This window comes from Aythya ferina (genome assembly GCF_964211825.1).
Source record: "Aythya ferina genome assembly, chromosome: 19".
NCBI classification, from domain to species: Eukaryota; Metazoa; Chordata; class Aves; order Anseriformes; family Anatidae; genus Aythya; species Aythya ferina.
In genome coordinates this window covers 12,553,792-12,574,827 of record NC_140309.1, presented here as the reverse complement: position 1 = coordinate 12,574,827, position 21,036 = coordinate 12,553,792, and the positions used below count along the sequence as shown (strand labels likewise).

Sequence of the window (21,036 nt, the reverse complement as noted above, 5' to 3'; positions counted from 1 at the left end):
CTGCTTGGTTTTTAAGGGCAGAGCATCCTCCCTCTGCTCCAAGCCATCGCTGGCCACCATGCATTCCACACGAGAGTGGCTTGATAAGAGAAAAGCGTGGTACTCACTTCATCTTCAGGCTGGCGAGCATTGTCTTGTCGATCCTGGGGAGAGAGCAGAGCAGCGTGTTACTGTGATGGCACAGAGACACGGGCTGTCCGGCCTTGGGACCCGTCCCCAGGTGTCCACGTTCACCTCAGGACCCAAGGAACAAAGCCCATCCCCTTGCCTCCCCAGCCAGCTTGTTCCTGTACTTCCCCCTTAGCTCTACTCAAGGTCTGGCTCTCCCATCGCACTCCCAGATTCATTTACCCACATCCAAGCTCTCCCCACAGCCTCCCAGAAAGCACAGATTTAATGAAGACAGACCTGAGACAACGCAGGTGCACCCAAACATCGCCCCAGACCCTGCAGCTCAGCCCTGCAGCCTCACAAGCAGCACGGTCCCTGGGGTGAGGACTCCAGGTGCAGCAAGGCACACGGCCTTTAGAGCTGGCTGGGCTGCCCCGCTGCACGAGCACAGGTCCGGCCCCAGCCCCGCAGCGCTGCCCCAGCCCCGCACCTCGTGCCCAGGTGCCCGCACTGGCTGCAAGCGCCCGCAGCTGCCCCGAGCCTGGAGCTGGAGCAGCGCAGGGCAGCCCCGGCTGGATCCCGAGCCGCATCGCCTCTGTATTTAGCACTGGTAATAAGCGCCTGTCTCCACAGAATTATTATGGTTACAAATCATATTAATATTAATTAATGCAAATCATAGTAATGTCTCAAAATGCAAAATTCTGTCTTTTGGCAGTAATTGCGAATTCTGTGTTGTCTGCTACATGGTGAACCAAAAAAACAAACCCAACCGAACCAACCCAACAGAACATTACTGGCTTCTGCCTTGTGATCACAGAAAATGCTGCGAGGCCGCAGAAATGCGTTTTCCCCTCCACCAGCAGCCCTACCTCCCCCTGCTCCCAGGCTGGGAGAGTGGCACAGTGGGGCCAGGTCCCCTGCACCCTGCCGCAGGCTGGGCTGTGCCGGCACCGGGGGTCCCGCCTGGCACGTCCCCACTGCCCGTGGGCACAGCCACCACGCTCCCCGCACCTCCTGGCCCCTGCCCTGCTCGGTCCGCTGCAGGGGCAGAGCCCCAAACCTGTGGGGGCTCCCCTGTGGCTGAGGAGCACCGGGTGAGCCCGGAGGCACACGGATCAGCAGGAGGCTCCCCGCCCGCAGCACACACTGAAGCTGTCGCCCCTGCCATCCTTGCAGGCCCCCCACCGACATCTGCCTGTGCTCACAGCTTCCAGAGACCTGGCACACTGCCGCTCGTACACACAGACCCAGGTCGGCTGCTACTAGTGCTTAATATTTAACCAGCCTGCCTACAGACCTTGTTGAACATTAGGTGGGGTTGAGCACTGAGCACGCTGCTGTGAGGTATCTGCTGCTGAGCTCTGTAACGGGGCCAGCGAGCTGGGGGACAGGGGAGCGGGGACGGCTCCTGCAGGGCCCGTGCCGGCAGCAGGGCTGTGCCCAGCGGTTTGGGTTCCGTCAGGAAGGAAGCATGAGAAGAAAAATCAGTTGCTGTTATTTTGCCTCATGGAGAGAGGAGAAGAAAAAAAAAAAAAAAAAAAAAAGAAGAAGAAGAAATAAAAATACAAGAAAGAAAACCCTCAGCTGGGGAAACCGCAGTTGCGAGATGACTAAACTGAGCGAGCAGCGTGGTCAGGCCCTTCGCAGCGCTCCCCTCCCGAGGTGGGGCGATGTGAAACAGCGCACACCCCCGGCTCTCCTCCCCACAGCACAGGGCTCGGGGCGCCTCTGCCCCCCCGGGACCCAGGAGCAGAGCTCAGGAGGATGGAGCCGCTGACGCAGCTGGGCCTTCCCACGGAGGGGCCGAAGCCGTGCAGCGGTGGGGCGCAGAGCCCGGCAGCAGCCCCCCCGAGGCTCTGCACTCCCCGGCAGCAGCCCCAGCCAGCGGCTTGGCACCTGGTGGGGCGACACCGACCGCGGCACCGCGCCCCTGGATGCCCAGCGCCACCTCCGCACCGCGCTCAGCCCCGGCCACCCCGGGACGGGCACGCCGCTCCCGAGGCCCCGTGGGAACGGATGCAGCCGGCAGAGAGAAAAATAACAACAACTCACACGCAGCTCGGGGCTGGAAATAGCAACTACAGCCCATAGAAAGAGGTGCCTGGGTGTGCCCGGCCACCTCTCGTGCTTATTCACCAGGTTTCCACAGGAAGGGCGTGTCGGCCGCAAACCCGAAATGACTGTGAGAAGATGAAGAGGTGCAGGTACACGGCTGTGGCAGGCTGCTGCCTTGCCAGTAGGCCTGCAGAGCGGCTGCGGGATGGTGCGGAGCTGGGGGACGCTGCAAGGAGAGGCTGCCCCAGGCACACAGCAGCCCCCTGCTGCGGCTGCAGGCAGCGGCACGGCACGCGCTCCGAGCTGGCCAGCTCCAGGCACGGCACGGGCACTCTGCAGGGAACACAACTGCGAGGGGCATCTTCCCGAGGGGACCCCTGGGAATTCGTTTGCCCACCTCACCTGGGACCTTCCCAGCAGCACATGGGGAATAGGGCTTTGCAGAACCCGATCCTGATATATTTTAAGTCAGCACCCTGCTTCCCCCACCAGCCAGCACTCCATCCTCCAACGGCAGCAGCGCCGCGTAACAGCCAGCAGATGACACTTTTCCTGTGTTACTCTGGTTAGCTGTTATCTCTTCACTGCAACTGCCAAAGCAGAGAAAGAGAACAAATAAACGAAGCCTGGATTACTCCAAACACCCTGCAAAGGTGAAGCTAAGGGCTCCAGTCTGCACTTGTGCCACTTGATCACAGCTGAGGAAGTGGTCAGCAAACGGCAGCTCGAGGGATGAGCCCAGCGTGGTCAGGGCTCCAGAGCCAGCACTCCAAAAGGCGGTGGCAATGGGCCAGGCATCCCAGCAGCTGCCGCTTCTTTGCACCACAAAACGAGCCCAAGTTTCACAAAACTGATTTACAAGCAAGTTAATTGGAGCGCTTTCTTCCAATCTTTATATCAAAGAAAAAATCCAGCAAAATGCTCGACTTAAGGCACACACATTGCCAGACGACTTTGCCGACACTTGACGATCTTGCTGCCGTCCCCCATCTCAGTTACTCAGCATTTCCCCCAGAACGTTTCAGGCAGCTCAGCTCAAAAGCCACCGGCACCAGCGCTCCTCCCAAAACCGCCGGTGCCTATCAGGCTGCCCAGCCCCAGAGCCAGCGGCAGCGGGCAGCCACCAAACGCAGCCTGCAGAGCCCCCGGGCACGGCGAGGGAGAACGTCCTCCTGCCCGACCGCCAACGGCTAAACAACCCCCACGGTGTCGGTGCATCCTTCAGTTCCTAACCATGCAGCACAAACTTGGAACAGGCATAAAATATTTTAGGAAAAGTGAAGCAAGGGCAGAGGAAGAACAGTGCCCTTTTCTTAAAATCTTTCCCTATAGATCAATACATCTCTGAGAAAAAGAGACACAAAAACCAAACAGCCCTGCTGAGCTCAGGGTGCAAGTGGCCACCGCAGTGCTCTGTGCAAGGACAGAAGGTGCAGGGATGACCAGGGGAGGCAGCGACGGCCCCGGCACCTCCTGTAAGTCAGGTGGGAGCACTCCATGGGCTGCAAGGTGCCGGAGGTGGCTGCAGGCACTGCTGCCTGGGCAGGACAGGGCAGGCAGCAGCAGGGCAGGAGGAGAGGGGAGAGCCCCGGGGTGCCCTTGTGGGTGCCGTGCCCACTAGTGCTCACCCACCACGAGCCCCACGGGCGCTTTCCCGGGCACCACAGCACCCTCCCCTTGGTGCCGCGCTGGGCTCCCTGAGGGCACCAGGAGAAGCGTGTCCTGCCCAGCGATGGTGCTGTGCCGGCAGGGCCCCGCAGTGCTTCCTCACCCGAATGGCCCCGGAGAAGCCAAAGAGGGAAGAAAAGCCGCGAGCGAGCAGGGTGCTGAAGCGAAAGCCACCCACCAGCCATAGCCGCCGAAGGAGACGCTGCGCTTTCTGTGGAACATGGTGGCTGCTCGGCACCGCCGGGTGCCGCGGGCAGGGGCACGCAGCAGGGCCGGCAGCACGCCCGCACGGCACGGCCACCGCGGCGCTTCCTGGCAGCGCCTGCTGCGCCAGGGCGGGGGACCCCGATGCCTCCAGGTCAGCCGCCTCACAGAGGCGCATGCACACACACACCAGAAAAAGTCATTTCCTTTTTTTTTTTTTTTTGTTTTTGTTTTTGGCCTCAGGCTTTTCACAACCTTACGCTGCAAATATCGTATTTCTCCTAACGAGAGCCGCTCAGCATCACGCGGCGGGCCCGGTGCAGGGCGTCCTGCTCACAGGCACCAGCCAACACCTCCCGACCACAGGCGGCTTTCACACCTGCTGCCCCTGGAGCTGCAGGGTCATCTCACCGGGGGATCCTGACCCACCCTTGCAGCTCATGGGAAATCCCACCCAAAGCACTGAATCTGAGGAACCAAAAACCCCACGGCCTCTCCTCTAGTGGAATATTGCTCCCCAGCAGATTCTGCCCCAGCTCCCACCGCCCAGCCAGGGGCTCCCGCCCTGTGGCAGCACCACCCACGGGGGCTGTCCCAGCCCACTCCACCTGGCCACCAGGCAGCTGCCACCAGGGTTTTCTCTCCTTGGGCTGCTCACCAGCTCCAGTACAACCGCAGTGTGCATCTGCAGCCTGACCACTACCAAAAAAAACACAGTCTTTGTACAACCAGGCTTTGGAAAAGCCATTTAAATGCAAATGCTGACCTCTAGCTGGGTCGGAGCTTCCATAAATTACAAAGTCCCAAGAAAACAAGCGACTGTCCTGCGACAGCACTCGGGCACAGCGGGAGCAGCACAGCCCGTGCTGGAGGCGAGATGGATGGCTGTGCCACGGCCCCTGGGCACCCACAGCCCCCGCAGCGAGCCCCTTTCAGCCTGTTCCCCATCCTCAGCACTAAGGCTCATGGATGTGAGCAGCCATCCTGCACTGCAGTGAGGCAGCACGATCCCAGTGCTCACAGGGAGCATCCCCTCGGCCTGGGGCGGCTGGGCAGCAGGGGCTGCTGGCAGTAAGGCTCTCCTCCAAGCACCTGATAGCATTACATCGAGAGGCATTTGGATTCTGTCTGATGTGTGAAAGGAGGGGGAACTAGGGGGCTGGAGAGAGAAAGAACATCCAGGGAAAAAGCTAGGATTGAAATCCAGCCATCCCAACTCCCACTTTCCAGCCCACAGCAATCTCTCCTGAAAGGGATGAAATATGATGGAAATCCTTTGCATTTTAGAGTTCTTAAGGACGTTTACAAAAAAAAAAAAAAAATCCAAAATATGCTGCTTGCTTGAATGCTGCAATTTAGGTACCATGAAGCATTTGGAGAACACATTTGTGGGGAGCACATTTGCTTCCAACCTCATACTCCACGTTAAAGCTTTGCAACAGCAGCAGCACAACGTTAGCTGTTCCCTTCAGCTTCCCCTAGGTCACGTCTCTTACACATACACCAGTGGATTTCTGCCCAGCTCTCCCGAGCTGCTCACAATTTCCACGCCTGAATATAGCAGCAGCGAGCTTCCCCGCATGGCTGAGCTCTGCAGTGCATCACAACACAGCTGCAGCAGCTCCAGCACACCCTGCAAATACCGGTGCAGCGGCAGGTAGCGACAGCAGTGATAGGAAGCATCAACCTATAGTCACATCACACCAGAAACAGCTTGGAAAGCAAGGGAAAGCAGGCGGCTCTTCATTTAAAAGCAGGCTCTTGCAGTGCTGGAAGCACCAATTACTGCATCTCGTCCTGCCACTTCAGTCCCCGTGTGAACTCGCTGGCTCAGAGCCGTAGGAGGCATCGCGTAAACAGCGAGGGCTGCAGGGAAGCGGCGCAGCGAGCGCCGGGCAGCCGGGGGGGGCCCGCAACAGACACATCAATTTTTTTGAATATTAGTTCAGAGACCTCTACATTCAGCAGTTCACAGTTAAATCAACTCCGGCAGATACACAGAAATGGGCATTTGGGCCAAGCAGAGCTCAGAGTCACCCCAACAAGCCACCCGGTTCCAACCACCTCACATCGGAGCCGCGAGCATCCTGCGCCCCCGCAGCACGCTGCCCGCACACGGAGCGGGACCGCAGCAGCGCCTGCCCCAGGCAGGAGGCACGAGGCACCTGCCAGCGCCGTGTCGCCTGCTGGAGCATGGCCAGAGCAGTTTGTCTGCAGTGACATTCATTCTCTTGCTTTGCCTCTTCCCTCCGAGGTATTTCACACAGTTGGGCTCAAAAAAAAAAAGAGGAAAAAAAAAAGAAAACTCCTCCTTTCAGAGCAGATGCAGCCAAATCATAATTGATCGGCCAAATCTAGGAAACAAAAGCCTGGGGGAAGATGCCTCCTTGGTACCATCTGCACGAGACAAAATTAAAATTTCCCAAGGGGTCTCTGACAAAACCAGGAGAGCACATCGCGCCTGACTCACCACCGAGGCCCAGATCTGCTCCGCTCCACACTTGAGGCCGTGAGCGCTGTGTCCCTGCCCCCTGCCTTTGGAGAGGACGAGGGAGGTGCTGTGCAGCTGGCAGCAGTGAATCAAGTTGTTAACAAGCACACGAATAAAGCCAAGCTCTCCTGGCGCACCAGGCATCGCAGCTACCTGGCACGCTCCCCGTCCTGCCCCCCCGGAGCCGCTGCCATCTGCTCGCTGCCGCGGGGGCCTCGCGGGCAGGAGGTGCCCGAGCTCTGGGTGGCTCCGTCGTGCACACCAAGCGAGCACAACAAAGGAGCAAGACAGGGGAGGGAGCAAGAGGCTGCGGTAATAACAGCATGCTGACAAGTGCATGGCATTAAAGCTTTATGAGCACAAACTGCGGGGTTGTGGGGCTGTTTACAAGAGGCAGAATGCTGCCAGCACGCTGGAGCCGATGGCCGCAGCAGGCAGCCCTCCCGGGGCCATGGAGCTGTGCCCCGGTGCCCAGCTGCGGGTGGTGACGTGGAGGGGCCACGCCATCGGGGCTGAGCCACGTGGAGGGGGCAGCTCAGTGCAGCACCAGCCCAAAAACCTTCATGGATGGAGAGCCTGGGTCCGAGGGGCCCGGGGACAGCAGCACGGGGGCGCAGCAGCCAGGCCGCCCGGTTCCAGCGTGGCTGCGCGCTGCTCGCGGCGGGGCTGCAGCCTGCAGGGTGCTTTGCAGCGTGGGGCTCAAACCCCACCAGCTGCTCCAGGCCCACAGAGGGGTGATCCAGCAGCTGCTGCAGGCTAGGAGCAGACCAGATTTTAGATACAAAAAATAGAAAAATAGGAACTGCAACCGCTGGTGAGATGCTCGGGAGGCAGCACAGGGTGCCTGTACGGCTCCTCAGCACGGACAGCGCTACCCGGCTGAGGGACGAGCACCCGGCGCGGGCAGGGCAGGGCTGGCACCGCGTCCCTGCAGGCATCGCCTCGGCAGCAAACAGCCCACGCAGCCAGAGACGAGTTCTGCCCAGGAAGGGCAGCATAATTCTTCCCTTTGTTGTTCAGGCTAAGAGAGACTGATTGCATCATTAGTGTTTTAATATTGTATGCGGTGCACTGAGGGTATTCATCTTTCCATTATGATTCTAAGGAAGGTTGTGGGCACCCAGAAATATTAGATTTTGTCCTGGCAGGAAGAACACGCTGTGCATATCATCAGCCTCGATATACACAGCAAAAGAAAACAGAGTCCGAATTAATTCTGACTCAGTACATGAAGTATTTTTAACAGCGTTTTCTCTCCTTTGTGGTAAAGTAAAATGAAGAGAGGAACTCAAAGCCTAGAACAGCAGCTTCCCACAAGACAGGGTTTTAAACCTTGCTTTTCAAGGAGGCTGTTTCCTGCTCAATAGCCCACAGGTCTGCACCATTAACCAGCTGTCACGGCGCTCTTGCTGCTGCCGAAACCAACTGCAAGCGGGGGGGCAGCGCTGCTCGTCCTCCCGAGGCAACTTCTGGTACCAGGCAGCCGGGCACGGAGACCCCTGGGGAGCACCGGCACCTGCGGCAGCCACGGGGCCGCTCGTTGAGGTGGTCAGACGGAGCTGTTCGTGGGGAACAGCAGGCAGCGACCGGGGAGGGATGGAGCCGTGCAGCCTGTTTGTCTAAAACCCGTTTGTTAAACTCATTAGAGAAGGCTCATTACATCTGGGGCTTAACTGGGAGGACCAGCCGGCAAAACAGAGCAACAACTGCACACACACGCACACCGAAATGCAGAGCCGATTCCCAGCAAAATGCTCAACTGGCCAGAAAACAAAGAGGAAGTTCAGCATGTAAATGAGTGGCTGCCTTTCTTACACGCTAACAAGGCCGCTCTGTTTGGAGTACCCCCAGCCTAAGGAACAGACAACAGGGAGAAAGCACCCGCTGCAAGTGCCCGGAGGGGGAGATGGAGGCCGTGCCGGCACCCCCGGCCATGCAGCTGGGGCACAGGGCACCAGCCCCGGCAGGGACGGAGGTGCTGAGGGCCGGGTTCGGGAGCTCGCTTTCCACCTGCACCATTCCCGTGTGGACAGCAGATGGAGTGCAGGGGGAGCCCCACGGGTCTCGTCCCTGCAGGCACTGAGGCCCCACACAACTCGGCACAGCCCACGCTCCAGCACAGCTTCCACGGTTTTGAGGCCATTCCCTGCAGCTGACAGCTCAGGGGCTCGTCCCTGCACCCCGGGCGATGCGGTGCCCTGTCGTCCATTCTACCAACGTGGCTTTAAAGTGCTCTTCCGAGCAGCCACCACTCAGTGCATCACTCTGCAGGCAGCTGCAGCAGCACTGAGCTTGCCCTCCCCTAGCCCAGAGCTTGCCCCAGGCACGCTCCCGGTGGCCCGGGCAGCTCCCCGCGGGGCGCACGTCGGCAGCTGGTGTGTCCCAGCAGCGCCCGGCCCCGCTCTTCACTGCAGACGGGCACTGCCCACAGCACTGCAATCAGGTGAGACCCATGCCACCACACAGACCGCCGGTCTCTCAGTAACTATTCTGGTCCACTACGAATTTGAACCTTTTGGTGCACCGAGTAGCTGGTTTTCTCAGGCTCTTGCATTTCAGATCTCCATCTTGCTAGCGAGGAGATGGAATTCCCCACAGAAACTCTCCCTTTAGGAAGAACCTGTTCAAGCTCACGGATGTGCTGTGTGTCCGTCCCTACCCCCAGCTGCAGCACCCCTGCCCCTCTCAGCCCCCAGGAGGATGCCTCAGACAAGCAGCAGCCCCCGGTGCCCACGGGCAGCACCCAGCACAAAGCTTTCTGTGCCCACACACACAGCACGTGCAAGCATCGTGCGAGGGAAGCCCACGTGCAGGCTGCTGCAGGCCCGTGCAAGGCAGGGCAGCGCCAGGCAGGCACCGCTGCCACCACGTCCCTGCCGCGCAGTCCCGTGCCCGGTGCCACCCCTGCGGCCACCCCACATCTGCCACACGGCCGTGCCGTGGCCCCAGCACCACGAGGAGCAGGAGCTCGTCTGCTCACCCAGCATTTCATGGCCTTGCTGAGGGAAGACGTGCAGGGCAAAACCTGACAGACCCCAATTCCTGCTGCTCTCCCCCAAATTGTCCCCATAGCGTGCACAGCACCCCCCACAGCAGCACAGGAGGCAGCCAAGGGTAACTGTGAGCGTTCGGCCCGGTTGACACAGCCGGCTGGCAGGGGATGCGCCACCAGTCTGTGGAGAAACTGTGGCAAGACAGAAAAAGAACTGCTTACACTGAAAACCAGGACTGGCAAAACGCGGGGTGGGAGGAAAGCACAGGCCTTAGAGAGACCCGAGCGTGTTTCGGCTGGGAACAAGGAGGTTTATGAGCTTTAAACACAAGGAACCCCTGGAACAGCCCCCTGCCAACAGCACCAGGGAGCAGCCCACAGCGGCGCTCAGCACCCTCGCGAAGCCGTCCCACGGGGCGCTGCCACAGCGGTGGGCAGCCCGTGGGCACCCTCACCCCTCACTGCCGCGCTCCCCGAGCCCCCGAGCAGGTGGTTGAGGAGCCGCTGCCTGGAGCCAAGATGCGCTGGCACCGGGTCAGGTGTAGGCAGCAAGCAGCACCCGGATTCAAGGCCAAACTTGTGCAGGGCTCCATCTAAATACTGCAAACGACACGCTCCAGATTTGGACAAAAGTTTGTCAAAACCTTGCTAGATCTTGCCAGCATCACCTGTATTTTTCCACCATTTTGGGTGGGTTTTGCAGTATCTGGGCTAGATTCAAATCAGAACCAAGGAACAGCTCTTTCTGGCTTGGCATCCAACTTGGAGGCAGATGTTAAGTCTGAGCAGGGATTCATCTACCCCCACGAAACTGCAGAGAGGTCTGGGGAGAAGGAGCTGTTTTTAGCTCCTGGAAAAAAATTCCTCCTGGTGGTGTTGCTGTTGAAGTCCTGTTCCTGTTTCCACAGCAGCCACTAATGACAAACAGAGCAGCCCAACGCCAGGTAGAAGAGAGGCAGCAGAAGCAGATGGACTCTGAGCAGCCCCCAGGACCCTGCTACCACACAGATAGGCTTAGCGGTGAGGGAGGAAGGAAGGAAGAATGACAAAACAGTTATCAGCAAAGGGGAGCAGCTTTGCTGCTGTGGGTATCGTGAACTGCCCTTTGGGAAGAATCAGCTGCAAAGGGAGAAAGAAATATTTGTTAAAGCTGGTGCACGCCAAGAGTGAGCCTGCCGTCTGGAATCACACTTCTTGTTGAATCTGAATTTAGACTCGCTGGCTCGTTTCCAGCCCTCAATACATCACTCCGTGTGGACAGATATTATGTCCCTTGTGCTGCTAAAGCAACAAGCAATCTTAAATAAAACAGCAGAGGCTGGAACACGCAAAAGATGAGGAAATAAGACAGTAGCCAGCAGGATTCATCTCATGTCCTGCGTACACCAGGGATGCAAACGACAGGCTCGCGCAGCCCTTATCAGCCCCGCTGTCAGCTCCCACACTGGGCTGCCGCTCGCGCTCTGCCTGCAGAGATGAGCAGGATAAAGAGAACCACGGTGCTCTGCCCTGCCTGCTGAGCAGACATGGTGCTCTCTTGTCTGGCAGAGATAAGCGAGAGATCTTGCTCAAAAGCAGAGGGGAGGAGGGTTACCCCAGCAAAGGGTGCCCTGGGCTAGCAAAGGGACGCGGTCGGAACAATCTCTTCCCATGTCCTATTTCTGTCAAATGCACAGAATATCGCAGGCTCCTTGGCAATGAGGTGCCCTGCTGAAGGCAGGAGTGCAACCTTCCCCCCAGCCCCACCAGCAGTGGGGCAAACACCAACCATCGCAATCCCCCGGAGACAGATACAAGCAGAGCGCTGGAAAGCTCTCTGGAGTTGCTCCTTTGAATTTTCAGTATTTAACAAAAGCACTGGCAGCCACCCCGCCGAGACACTGCCACACGCGGGCACACAGCTCGCACGTTCCTGACGAGCAGGATATTCCCCGTCCCCATGCCTGACACAAAGTCTGCATGCCTGAAGTAGTCCTTACATATTTAAACGCAAACAGAAACCAAGAACTGTAAGGCATTGCAACAATAGACCTCCCAGCTGTGCCTCACATTTACATCCAGGCAAGCCCATCCAGGGTAAAAACAAGGACAAATACAGATTTAAATATTTGCTGCTAAAGGCTCATCATGCTTGTCTATATTCTAGTCCCCACACGCTATTTAAATATTGCCGTACATCGTGATGGCAGTTCAGATTTAGAGAGATTCAGAAGCATCTTACCTTGATTTTCTGGCTGCTCTCTCTGTGCAAGACTAACACGGCAAGCATCAGCGCCGGATAAACGCAGGGAAAGGGAATTTCTCCACCCCACGGCAGCCCCGAAGCGCAGCTGCAGCTATCGCAGCGCCGTTCCCGAGCACTGCGCCCAGCTCTGCTCACCTCGCGGCGAGCACGGCCGCGGCCACGAGCAGGAGGGGCTGGTGGCTCAGCGCGGGGTGCGGGCACAGCTGCGCTCCCGCAGCCCCCCGGGGCCCAGCAGAGCCGCACGCCTCGCCCCCGCAGCACCAAGATCAGGGCTGGGGCCTGGGGCCGCGTCCCTGCCCCAGGGGAGGACGAGGTCCAGAGGCAGCGGGCTCTCGACAGGGTGTGCAGTGGTGTCACCGGGGGCTTCTGCAGCCCCGCCGGGGTGACAGCCACCAGCGAAAGCTGGGGATCGTACCCCAACCTCCCTGGAGCTTTCAGGGCAAAAGGGCTGTTGCAGGGAGGGAGGCAGGGAAGGCTATTGGACTGGGAAGAAGGAAAAAAAAAAATGGAGAAAAAAAATCTTTGGATTCAGTTGCAAAACAGACTTCAGCCTTTATGTGTGAGCCCTTTCATCCGTTATGGCTGAATTGAAGACAGACACAGGCTGGGACCAGGCAGGAGTTTCCAGGGCTAAAATCTGGATCCACTGAACTGGAAGGCAGAATTCCGCTTACAGCCAATGGGGACAGGTTTAGGGCCACCCTTCCTGCTTCACAGGGCACTTGCCACAGCACCACATTGCTGTTACCCAGCAGAACCCATAGGATGCTCCTGGACATGCGATGCTCCTATCAATCCACGCTGCATCACTTTGGTTCCACTGGGTTCTGAAGAGAATTAGTGAAACCAATGGAATTCCCATTTTTTGGCACCACTGACGTCTGTCTAACAGCAATAAATCCCAAGGGAGTGACTTCAGCTATGAGGCCGCTCAGCGCGGGGCTCGCAGCTCCCTGTGCCATGTCCTGCCCATGCCCAGCGAGAACCACACAGCTCGTGAAAACCACAGCGGCCTCTGCCACCCAGCTCTCCTCCCCACTGCGAGCCCCATACCCAGCGTGGTGCTCCCTGGCAGCGGGTGCAGGAGCATTTCCAGCATCCCAGCACAAATGAGTGCAAAAGGTGCAAGAGCGTGGTATCGAAGCACAGCGTGGGCATCCCGCAGTGTGCTGTTAGAGCAAAGTGTCCCACAGGAGCTGGGACTGCATGCTCCCATCCCTCCTTAAGTGCTGCTCGAGTGAGTCCATTAATTTGTATAAATAATAAAACCAATGAAACACCTGTTACATTAAGCCTTCCAACGGATCACCCGTCCTCTCGTTCAGCTGTCCCACTACCATCACGCACAGAACAAGAAGCAAACGCAACATAAAGACCCGGATTGGATTGACGTGACGATAGCTAACGTGACAGCCTGCAACGCAGCTGAGCACCCCAGCACCACTGTGCCACCCGGGGCACAAAACCACTCCCTGAGCGACGCCTCCACAGCAGCGCGTGGTGCACTGGGGTGAGCATCTCACTCCTGCCCACCAAAGGACGGCGGCGCCACCAGCCTTCAGCTGTGTTACAACCTCCCTCCCCTTCGGGGTGCTTTGCTTGCACTGCTGACTGCGTAATCCAAACACAACTCCTATTTCATTCTGACAGAGACATCTCCGATCAGTAGCAGGCCTAAAGACATCCCCAACAGGCAGCTGACTCCTCACTGCTGTCCCAGAGCAGGCTCGCAGGGGCCACCCCGTAAGCACTGCCCCGAAGCAGGCTGGGGGTGGCCGTGGAGCAGCGCGGGGCGCAGTGCAGTGAGCTGAGGGTGGGTGGCAGAGCCCAGCACAAACCCTTGGGTACGCTGCCTCAGCCACCACGGGAGCTCAGGCCAATGGGACGGGTGTTTTAATTGTCAGGCTAATTGTTCATTAACTGCTTATCACTGGTGGGAACCTGCCTAAAACACTGCTCAAAGGGAGCGCTGGACTCGCTGTGTGTGGGTACCCTGCTCACCCTGCAGCCGCCGCCTGCTGCATTTCTCTGCCTTCCAACAGACGTGGCACAGGAGGTGACAGCCAGCCCAAGCCCCACGGCCAGGGCGCGCTGGTGCCAGGGCAGCTCTGGCACCTGCTGCCCATGGCCCCCACCCCATACCCCCCACTCACCTGCTGCCAACGTGAACCTTTCCCTTGACAGGGATGCAGGCACCACTTAGAGCTGGCCCCTGGTGTCACAGCCACGGAATACCTTGAGCTGGGAGGGAGCCACAAGGTTCATCGAGTCCAGCTCCTGGCTCCACACAGCACCACCCAAAAAACAGACCCTGTGTCTGAGAGCGCTGCCCTAATACCTCCTGCCCCAGGGAGCAGAGCTCAGCACCTGCCCCTCCTGCACCTCCCGAGCCCTCCAGGCGACTTCCCAGCCCTCTGGGAAAATCAAACGGATCTGGTGGAATCAGCTCCAGCAGCACTAAACACTAATTATAAATCACATTACATGCATTTAAGTTCCGCACAATATACACACCTCAATGGAGAGATTAATGTGAACTTTGACAGCAATTTGCAAAAAACAGTTAAAAATCAATAGCCAGCACGGTAATTTGGATTTTTTTCACAAAGCAAAGGAATCACCACCTCAGGAGCCAGCTGGCAGCAGCAGCTTGTGCTGGGAGCCAGGCACCTCCTGCACCCCGTGCCCGGCTGCGCCCTGCGAGGGGCCCTGGGAGCAGAGCCCGGGGGCACCCACAGCCCCTCCTTTTCCCCTCCGGCTGCTCTGGGCAGGTAAGTGCTTCGAGGCTCTTAAGGGCTCTTAAGATCTGCTGCAATACAGAGGGAAAAGCTTTCAGCCATGTAGCCACACAGGGAGGTAGGTTTGCTTTTTGTTTTTTGTGTGTTTTCCACTCTTAGCAAGCAGGGAAATAGGCGCTGCACTATAGGTTTCTGGAGGCCCACAAGGCTTTTACTGTAATGACATTTTATCACCAAACACTCGGATCTAAAACGACAGCAATGCATATGCATCAGAGGCAGAAAAAGCCATGGCACAGCCCCACAATGTGGCTCCAAGCCATATTTGCAATGAGTTTTGGAGGAAAGAGTTGTGCTACATGCATTAAGCAGGTCCTCAGCAGGTGATGTGCCCGACCAAAGGCACGGGATTTGCAGAAGGGAGCCTGGGGAGGCAGTCAGCAGTTTGCCCTTTCTGCTGCTCCGAACCAGAGGTGTGCTCACACCAGGTTCCTGTCTGCAACCACCGCTCCCAGAGCCTTGTTTTGAAGCAGGCCCCAGCCTCAGACACTTGCAGGGCCCCAGGAGCAGAGGCTGAGACCCAGGAGACCTCCAGCTGCGCCTCAGGAGCTCATGGTGAGGGGCGGCCGGGGCCAGCCCCACGGGGCCGTGCCGTGCTTCCCGCGCCCCCGGTACCTGCTAGGCGAGCCCAGGTCCGCCCGGCTGACGATGCGATGCTGCTGCGGCGAGTACAGCCACTGGAAAGCCGTCAGCGTCCTCTCCTCGATCCGAAACCGGCCCTCTCTCACGTACCTAAAAATAACAACAAGACAGACTGAAATATTCATTAGCGCAGGATGGTTGGGAGAGGGAGATGCAGGACACGGGGAGCAACTGGCTCAGAAACGCTGTTTAAGGATGGAAGGGAGACAATAATAGTAATAATTGTGTGTTCCTTAATGAAAGCAGCGAAATTACGGCCCATTTGACCACCTCCCTGTGGGGTCCCCCCGCCCAGCAGCCGCTGTTCCCATGGGCACGCTGCCGCAGCCCTGACAGGGCTCTGCTCCCGGGCACCTTCAGGGACAGGGACCCCCCGGCCACCCTTGCTCCTGGCCCTGCTGCCACCAGGAGCAGTGGCCCCAAGAGAAGCAGGGGCAGATGCAGCGCGGAGCCTCGCAGGGGTTCCTGTGCCCCAAGCCCAGTGCCCATGGAGCTGCCGCCAGCTGCAGTCCCCCCGACACCCCTCAGCCAGACCCACTCCTAGCAGCCACACACAGAAAAACAAAGAGCAAGCAGTTCCAGAGCGGTGCAGGACATTTCACTGCGAAACCCCGGGAGGCCGAGGTGGTCTCAGCTCCCCCAGTGCTGCTCAGCACCACCCGGCGTGGGGGCACGGCCGGCAGCCACCGCGCATCCCCCCACCCTGCCCGCAGCTCCCAGAGCAGACTAATGCCTTTCTAACATTGTTTTGAATGTCAGGCCAGATGTTGAAGCTTATTAAACAGTATTCAAGTGATGAATCAATGGTTATTATTTTGATTAAAGAAGTGTGGGTTCTCCATTACGTGAGCAAGATGTCTGTAACTGCAGTTGTTCCCATCCTTCAGTGGGAAACTCTGCTGCCTGCCTCCCCACAGCCAGCTGCACTTCACACGCCTGCCTCTGAATGTGAAATTTCATCAGCAAGTGATTAATTATTTAAAACCTCTGTAGCACTGGTTGGGGACACGCACACACACACACTCACATGGAATTTCACTTCCTGTGCCCATTAATTGGGACAAACAGAAGCCGAGAGGAAAGGGCAATCAGGAGGGCGCAGCCCCAGCAGAAATAAGCCAGGGAGGCTCCTGGCGAGTCTCCAGGACAAGCTGACCTGCTGGGTTTCTTGCTATAAGGAACCAAGGGCAGTGCAGTCCCAGTGCTCCCTGACAGCTCTTGCATGTAATAGTGCTGCGAAAGCACTGACAGGAAAGCCAGAGGGATTTGGGGGAAGGAAGGAGAAGGAAAAGAGGGATGGCAGAACAGCCAAGCAAAGCAGCCATTATAATACTTTGTGTCTAAGTGTGCAAGAAAAGGTGTTCTGGACTGCCAAGGGGAGGAGAAAAAGAAAAAAAAAAAAGAAAAAGAAAATAAAAAAAAAAGGAAAAAAAAAAAAAAGAATAAATAAATAATTAAAAAAAAAAACACTGTGGAATAACCCTGCAATGGCTCCCACTCTGGCTGTTGCCCAGGCTCGCGGGGCTCCCAGCCGCAGCTGGGACATGGGGACAAGCCCTGGGCCCGCTCCCAGCTCCCGCGTCACCAGCAGGGCATTGTCACCCGGAGCCACTCCATTCACAGCCTGGCATCGCTACAGCGCCCTGCTCAGAAGTCACACGCTCTGGACGTCACAAACTACACAATTAAAAATCAAAAGATACAGAGAAAGCTTGTTTCCAATGTCAGCCTGTCCCAGCTGCTCCGAGCACTCCATCCCCAGCAGCAGTGGGTCCCCACGCACCACGGCCGCCTCAGCACCCCTTCAGCCCCACGACAGCAGCCACGATGCTCCCCAAACACCCACGAGTGTCCCGAGACATCCTGGGGGCAGCCACACCAACCCGGTGTGAGTGGGACCAGGACGCTGCTGGTGCCCCCCACTTCTCCCGTGCCGGGCTGGGACATTTCCCCTGACACCAAACCTCTTTGGGTCCCTGACCCTCCTCCTCCTCCGCTGCACCCCAAACGAACGCCCCCCACCCAGCCGCAGCCCGGGGCTGCCCCTTCCCTGCCCGGGGACACGTCCCCACCCCAGCACCCGGTGCCCCCCGCGCCTGGGGCTGCTCTCGGCGTGCCGGGAGGGGCTGGGTGCCCCCCCCCCAGCGGAGCACCGGGAGCTGCCCCGCACCCCCAAGCCGGGACCACCGCGCAGAGCGCGCCCTCGCCGTGCGCGGGGACCCCCGACCCGACCCGACCAGCGGGGACCCCCGGGCACCTCCCGCGGCCCCCAGCGCCCGGGACCCCTCCGTCCCCCCCGGCCCCACTCACCAGCGCACCAGCTCCCACCGCCGCTCCCCCGCCGCCTTGCCCGAGGCCATGTCCCCGCTCGGGGCTCGGCGCCGCACGGCGAGGCGGGGCGGGGAGCGGAGCCCCGGGGCGCTCCCGGTGCGGGTCCCGGTGCGGATCCCGGCTGCGGGCAGCGCGGAGGCAGCGCCGCGGCTGGGCTGGGCTGGGCTGTGCGGTGCGGAGCGGTGCGGAGCGGAGCGGCGCGGAGCGGCCGGGCCCTGCGCGCTCCCCCTGGCGCCGCTCCCCGCACCCCGCGCCCGGCCCGGTGCCCCGGCGGCGGCCCCGTTACGTAAAGCAGCCGCAGGGCCGCTCCCCGCCGGCCGCCCCGGGCACCACGCGGGACCGGCAGCGGGGGCGCGCACCCCCCCCCCCCGTGGCCCCCAGGGAACGGGTGCGTCCCGGAGCCGGCGCTCAGTGAGTCCCCACCGAGCGCTGCAAAGCGCGGGGGTCCCGGCTGTGCCCCCCTCTGGTGCGGTTACGGGTGGCCCCTGGTGCTTAGGGAACGGACTGGAACTACTTTTAGATGTTATTTCAAGGAGATTCAAATCACGCTGAAAGTGGTTTCACAAAAGGAGTGTTCTGTCCCTAAATCCTAACTTTTCTGATTTGTAAGAACAAAATTTTGCAAGTTCTCATTTGCCAGGTGTTGTACACTTCACTTGTACAGCTTCACTTAAATTAAGTAACATCAGTAGCCCAAGTAAGTACCTTTTATTAGTAATTGCAGAGTCCCACTCCTGCAGGAGCTGAGCCCATCTGGAGCACATCAACACCTCTGTCTCAGCTGATCCTCACTAAAGCAGGGCTCTGGTGGCTGCACAGGCTGTGGCTCTCCCAGGGTCACACACGGGGATTCAGCCGGGGTCTTGTGCATGTGGGCAGTGACCCTCCCTCGGGGGGAGCCCAGAAGCAGCACCTGCAGTGACAGGACAGCATTCGGCAGCTGGCAGCCTGCTGGGCTGCAGGGAGCAGCATCTGTGGCAGGGCCAATAACTCTGTCCTGAGCTGGACGCTTTGGCTGAAATGATGACAAGGCAATTGTTTATACTGAGCCCAACAGATTTTAATGAGGCTGAGAGCAAGCGAGCCCACTCCCACTCCCTCTGGCCTACGCAGCCCCCAGCAGGGCAGGGCCGCAGCCTTCTCCGATCGGTGCTCCCTCTGCTTCTCTCCAGCGCTCACTCCCTGGCAGGGGCCAGGCGGGGAAGCAGCAACGGGGCCACGTGGGAACAGAACGGGTGCGGGAGAGGCCAAGGTTCTCCCTTCTGCCCTGGAGCCAGGGAACCAGCCCGCCCTGGTCCAGCACACCTGGTTCTGCAGGCCTGGGAGATCTAAAGAATGAAAATAAACTTTATTTTAGGGAAAAAAAAAAATGAGGTTTAAAAATAAATAAATGGCACAATCTCACAGGAACCACACACTAATGTATCAGGCATCTCCCATTTGCCCCTTTGCACTGCCAGCACCACACCGATCACAGGCAGGTCTCCCTTTGGGGCCAGCACACCCAGGTGAGGCTGTCGGATTTGGCCCCGTTATTTCCCAGCCCAAGGCTGCCCCAGGGAGCCCCGCTCAGCCCCGTGGCCTGTCCGCAGCGAGCGGTGCAGAGCAGGAGCTCCTTGGGGGACAGCAAATGGCACTACGTAGCTCGAGCAAGTACCTGCGGGTGAGATCTCCCCCAGCCCCTGTGGAAATGTTAGGCTAACGTTAAACGCATCGAAACCCCCTGGCTTTCAGCCCTCCGCCCCTCCGCGGAGCTCCTGGCTGGGTTGCTCAGAGCCGCTGCCGCCCGCCGGGGAGCTGCCGGTGCCGGTGCCGGTGCCGCTAGGGGTCAGTGCACACCCGGCGCTGCCGCCGCCCGCAGGCTCCGACCCTGCCGCGGGGCCGGGGCTCGGCGCCCTCCTCGCCCCCGAGCGAGCGGAGGGGCCGGGGGCTGGGGGCGTCCTGCGGAGGGGGCGTCCTGCCTCCGCCGGGGGCCTCGGTGCGGGCACGGGCGGGGGCTGCGCCGCCTGGCCCCGGGCAGCGACGCCGAGGGCGGCTCGGAGCGAGGAGAAACCCCCGCGGCGTGGCCGGGGGGGCGCTGGGCAGCCCCGGCCCCCCGCTCCCCGCCGCTGCCCCCCCAGCACCGAGCTGGCTGCCCCCGGGCGCCCGACCTTGGTCGTTTGCAGGCTTGCGTTTTATCCGGTGGAAAATCGATGAAAGCCGTACGAATCTGGTGCAACACGATGCGCTCAGAATCTGCCCTCCCTGTCTGCAACTCGGTACTGCCAAAGCAAGCGCAGGAGCTGGGGGAAGTCGCAGTGAGATGCACAAAGCAGCCCTGCCACACGCAGCAAACCGCACTGAGTGCACCAAGGGCATCGGGGCAAGTGCTGACCTGCGGTTACCAATGGGTGCGAGATGACCCCAACCAGAGTGCACTTCCCTGAGCAAGGAAGTCTGCCCTCCTCACCCAGACAAATATCCATCACCCCACAGCAACCTGTCATGGCAGAAAAACTCGTTTTTTTACAAGAAAATTTAGAGAAGGCCCACAGCAGTCAGTGTGAACAGAGGCGTGCTAGGAAGCACCAAAGCTCTCAGCTGCACCTGCCAGGAGGCCTTAAGCAGAGATGTCTGAGTAAGTCATGGAAACCAGAAGCTTCCACGTACATTCATGTCTGCATGTGCAGACCTTTGGAGCTCCCCAGTCACCTTTTCTCCTGATGTGACGATTTTGCTCTTGGTGTGAATTAAGCTCACTCTCCATAGAAGAGTCCTGATTCCAAGCCCAGCCTCCCTCTGCCAGCAGCTTGCACCAAGCCAGGCTGTGCCACAGCACTCAGCACCAGGTAAGGAGCCGGTCCTCTGCCTGCTGCAGCACGGGGACGTTACAGCCCCCCCGCTGTACCCGGACTAGCACGTGTGCCTGCGGGCAGCACGCAGGGCCGTTGTCCACGGCAGGAAGCAGGGCTGTTTCCCATGGCACACCCCTGGTCGCAGTGCGTGGCACAGGCATTGTCAGAGCTCGGAGACATCCAAGGAGGAGAAGGGACGCGGGATGGCAGCGACACGGGGCCGTCACTGCGGGCTGCCCCACAACGGTGCGGGCTGTGAGCTGCCGGCAGGCTGAGGGCACAGCAGTGCGGGCAGCGCGGGCCAGGGCAGCGCGGCCCGGCCCGGGGGCACTGCCTGTCCCGGGGTGCGGGGCCGGGAGCTGCCGGTCCCCGGCGGGAGGCACGGGCAGGCCGCAGGCACCCCGGGCACACACCGCGGGGTGAGCGGCGGCCCTCCGGGCACAGCCCCGGGAGCCCCCCCGCGCCCCCGGGCTCCCCGCCCCGCGGTTGCCGGTCCCTCCCCGCACAGCCCGGGGGGGGGGGGGGCCACGATCGCCGTGCTCGGGGCCGCGGCCGGGCGGGCGCCGTCAGCACCGCGGACAGCGGCGGCGGGGCCGGGGGGGGGATCCCGGAGCCGGGCCCGGCCGCGAGGGGCGGCCCCGGGGCCGGTCCCGGTCCCCGCG

At 59.8% G+C, this 21,036-nt stretch overlaps 1 protein-coding gene and 1 long non-coding RNA gene across 9 annotated transcripts in view; both read right to left on the bottom strand.

Moving 5' to 3' along the window:
* Positions 1-17,658, bottom strand: part of RAP1GAP2 (RAP1 GTPase activating protein 2) — a 76,769-nt gene extending 59,111 nt beyond the window's left edge. For 2 of the 8 annotated variants that reach the window (XM_084492836.1, XM_084492837.1), the window contains exons 1-2: positions 4,016-4,130; positions 108-143 (exon numbers count right to left, since the gene is read on the bottom strand). In XM_084492836.1, coding sequence (XP_084348962.1) covers positions 108-143; positions 4,016-4,059 — 80 coding nt within the window. In that variant the 5' untranslated portion in view covers positions 4,060-4,130. Of the gene's footprint in view, positions 1-107; positions 144-2,571; positions 2,618-4,015; positions 4,131-11,745; positions 11,902-15,182; positions 15,300-17,519 lie in introns of those variants that run through there. The other 6 variants (XM_084492832.1, XM_084492828.1, XM_084492833.1 and 3 more) reach the window with 6 other exon arrangements.
* Positions 17,659-18,575: 917 nt separating this feature from the next.
* Positions 18,576-20,998, bottom strand: LOC311421535. The gene is made up of 3 exons (XR_014684899.1): positions 20,232-20,998; positions 19,691-20,019; positions 18,576-18,868 (listed from the first exon to the last, which is right to left on the bottom strand). It is a non-coding gene; the product is annotated as an uncharacterized lncRNA (long non-coding RNA).
* Between the last annotated feature and the right edge of the window lie 38 nt (positions 20,999-21,036).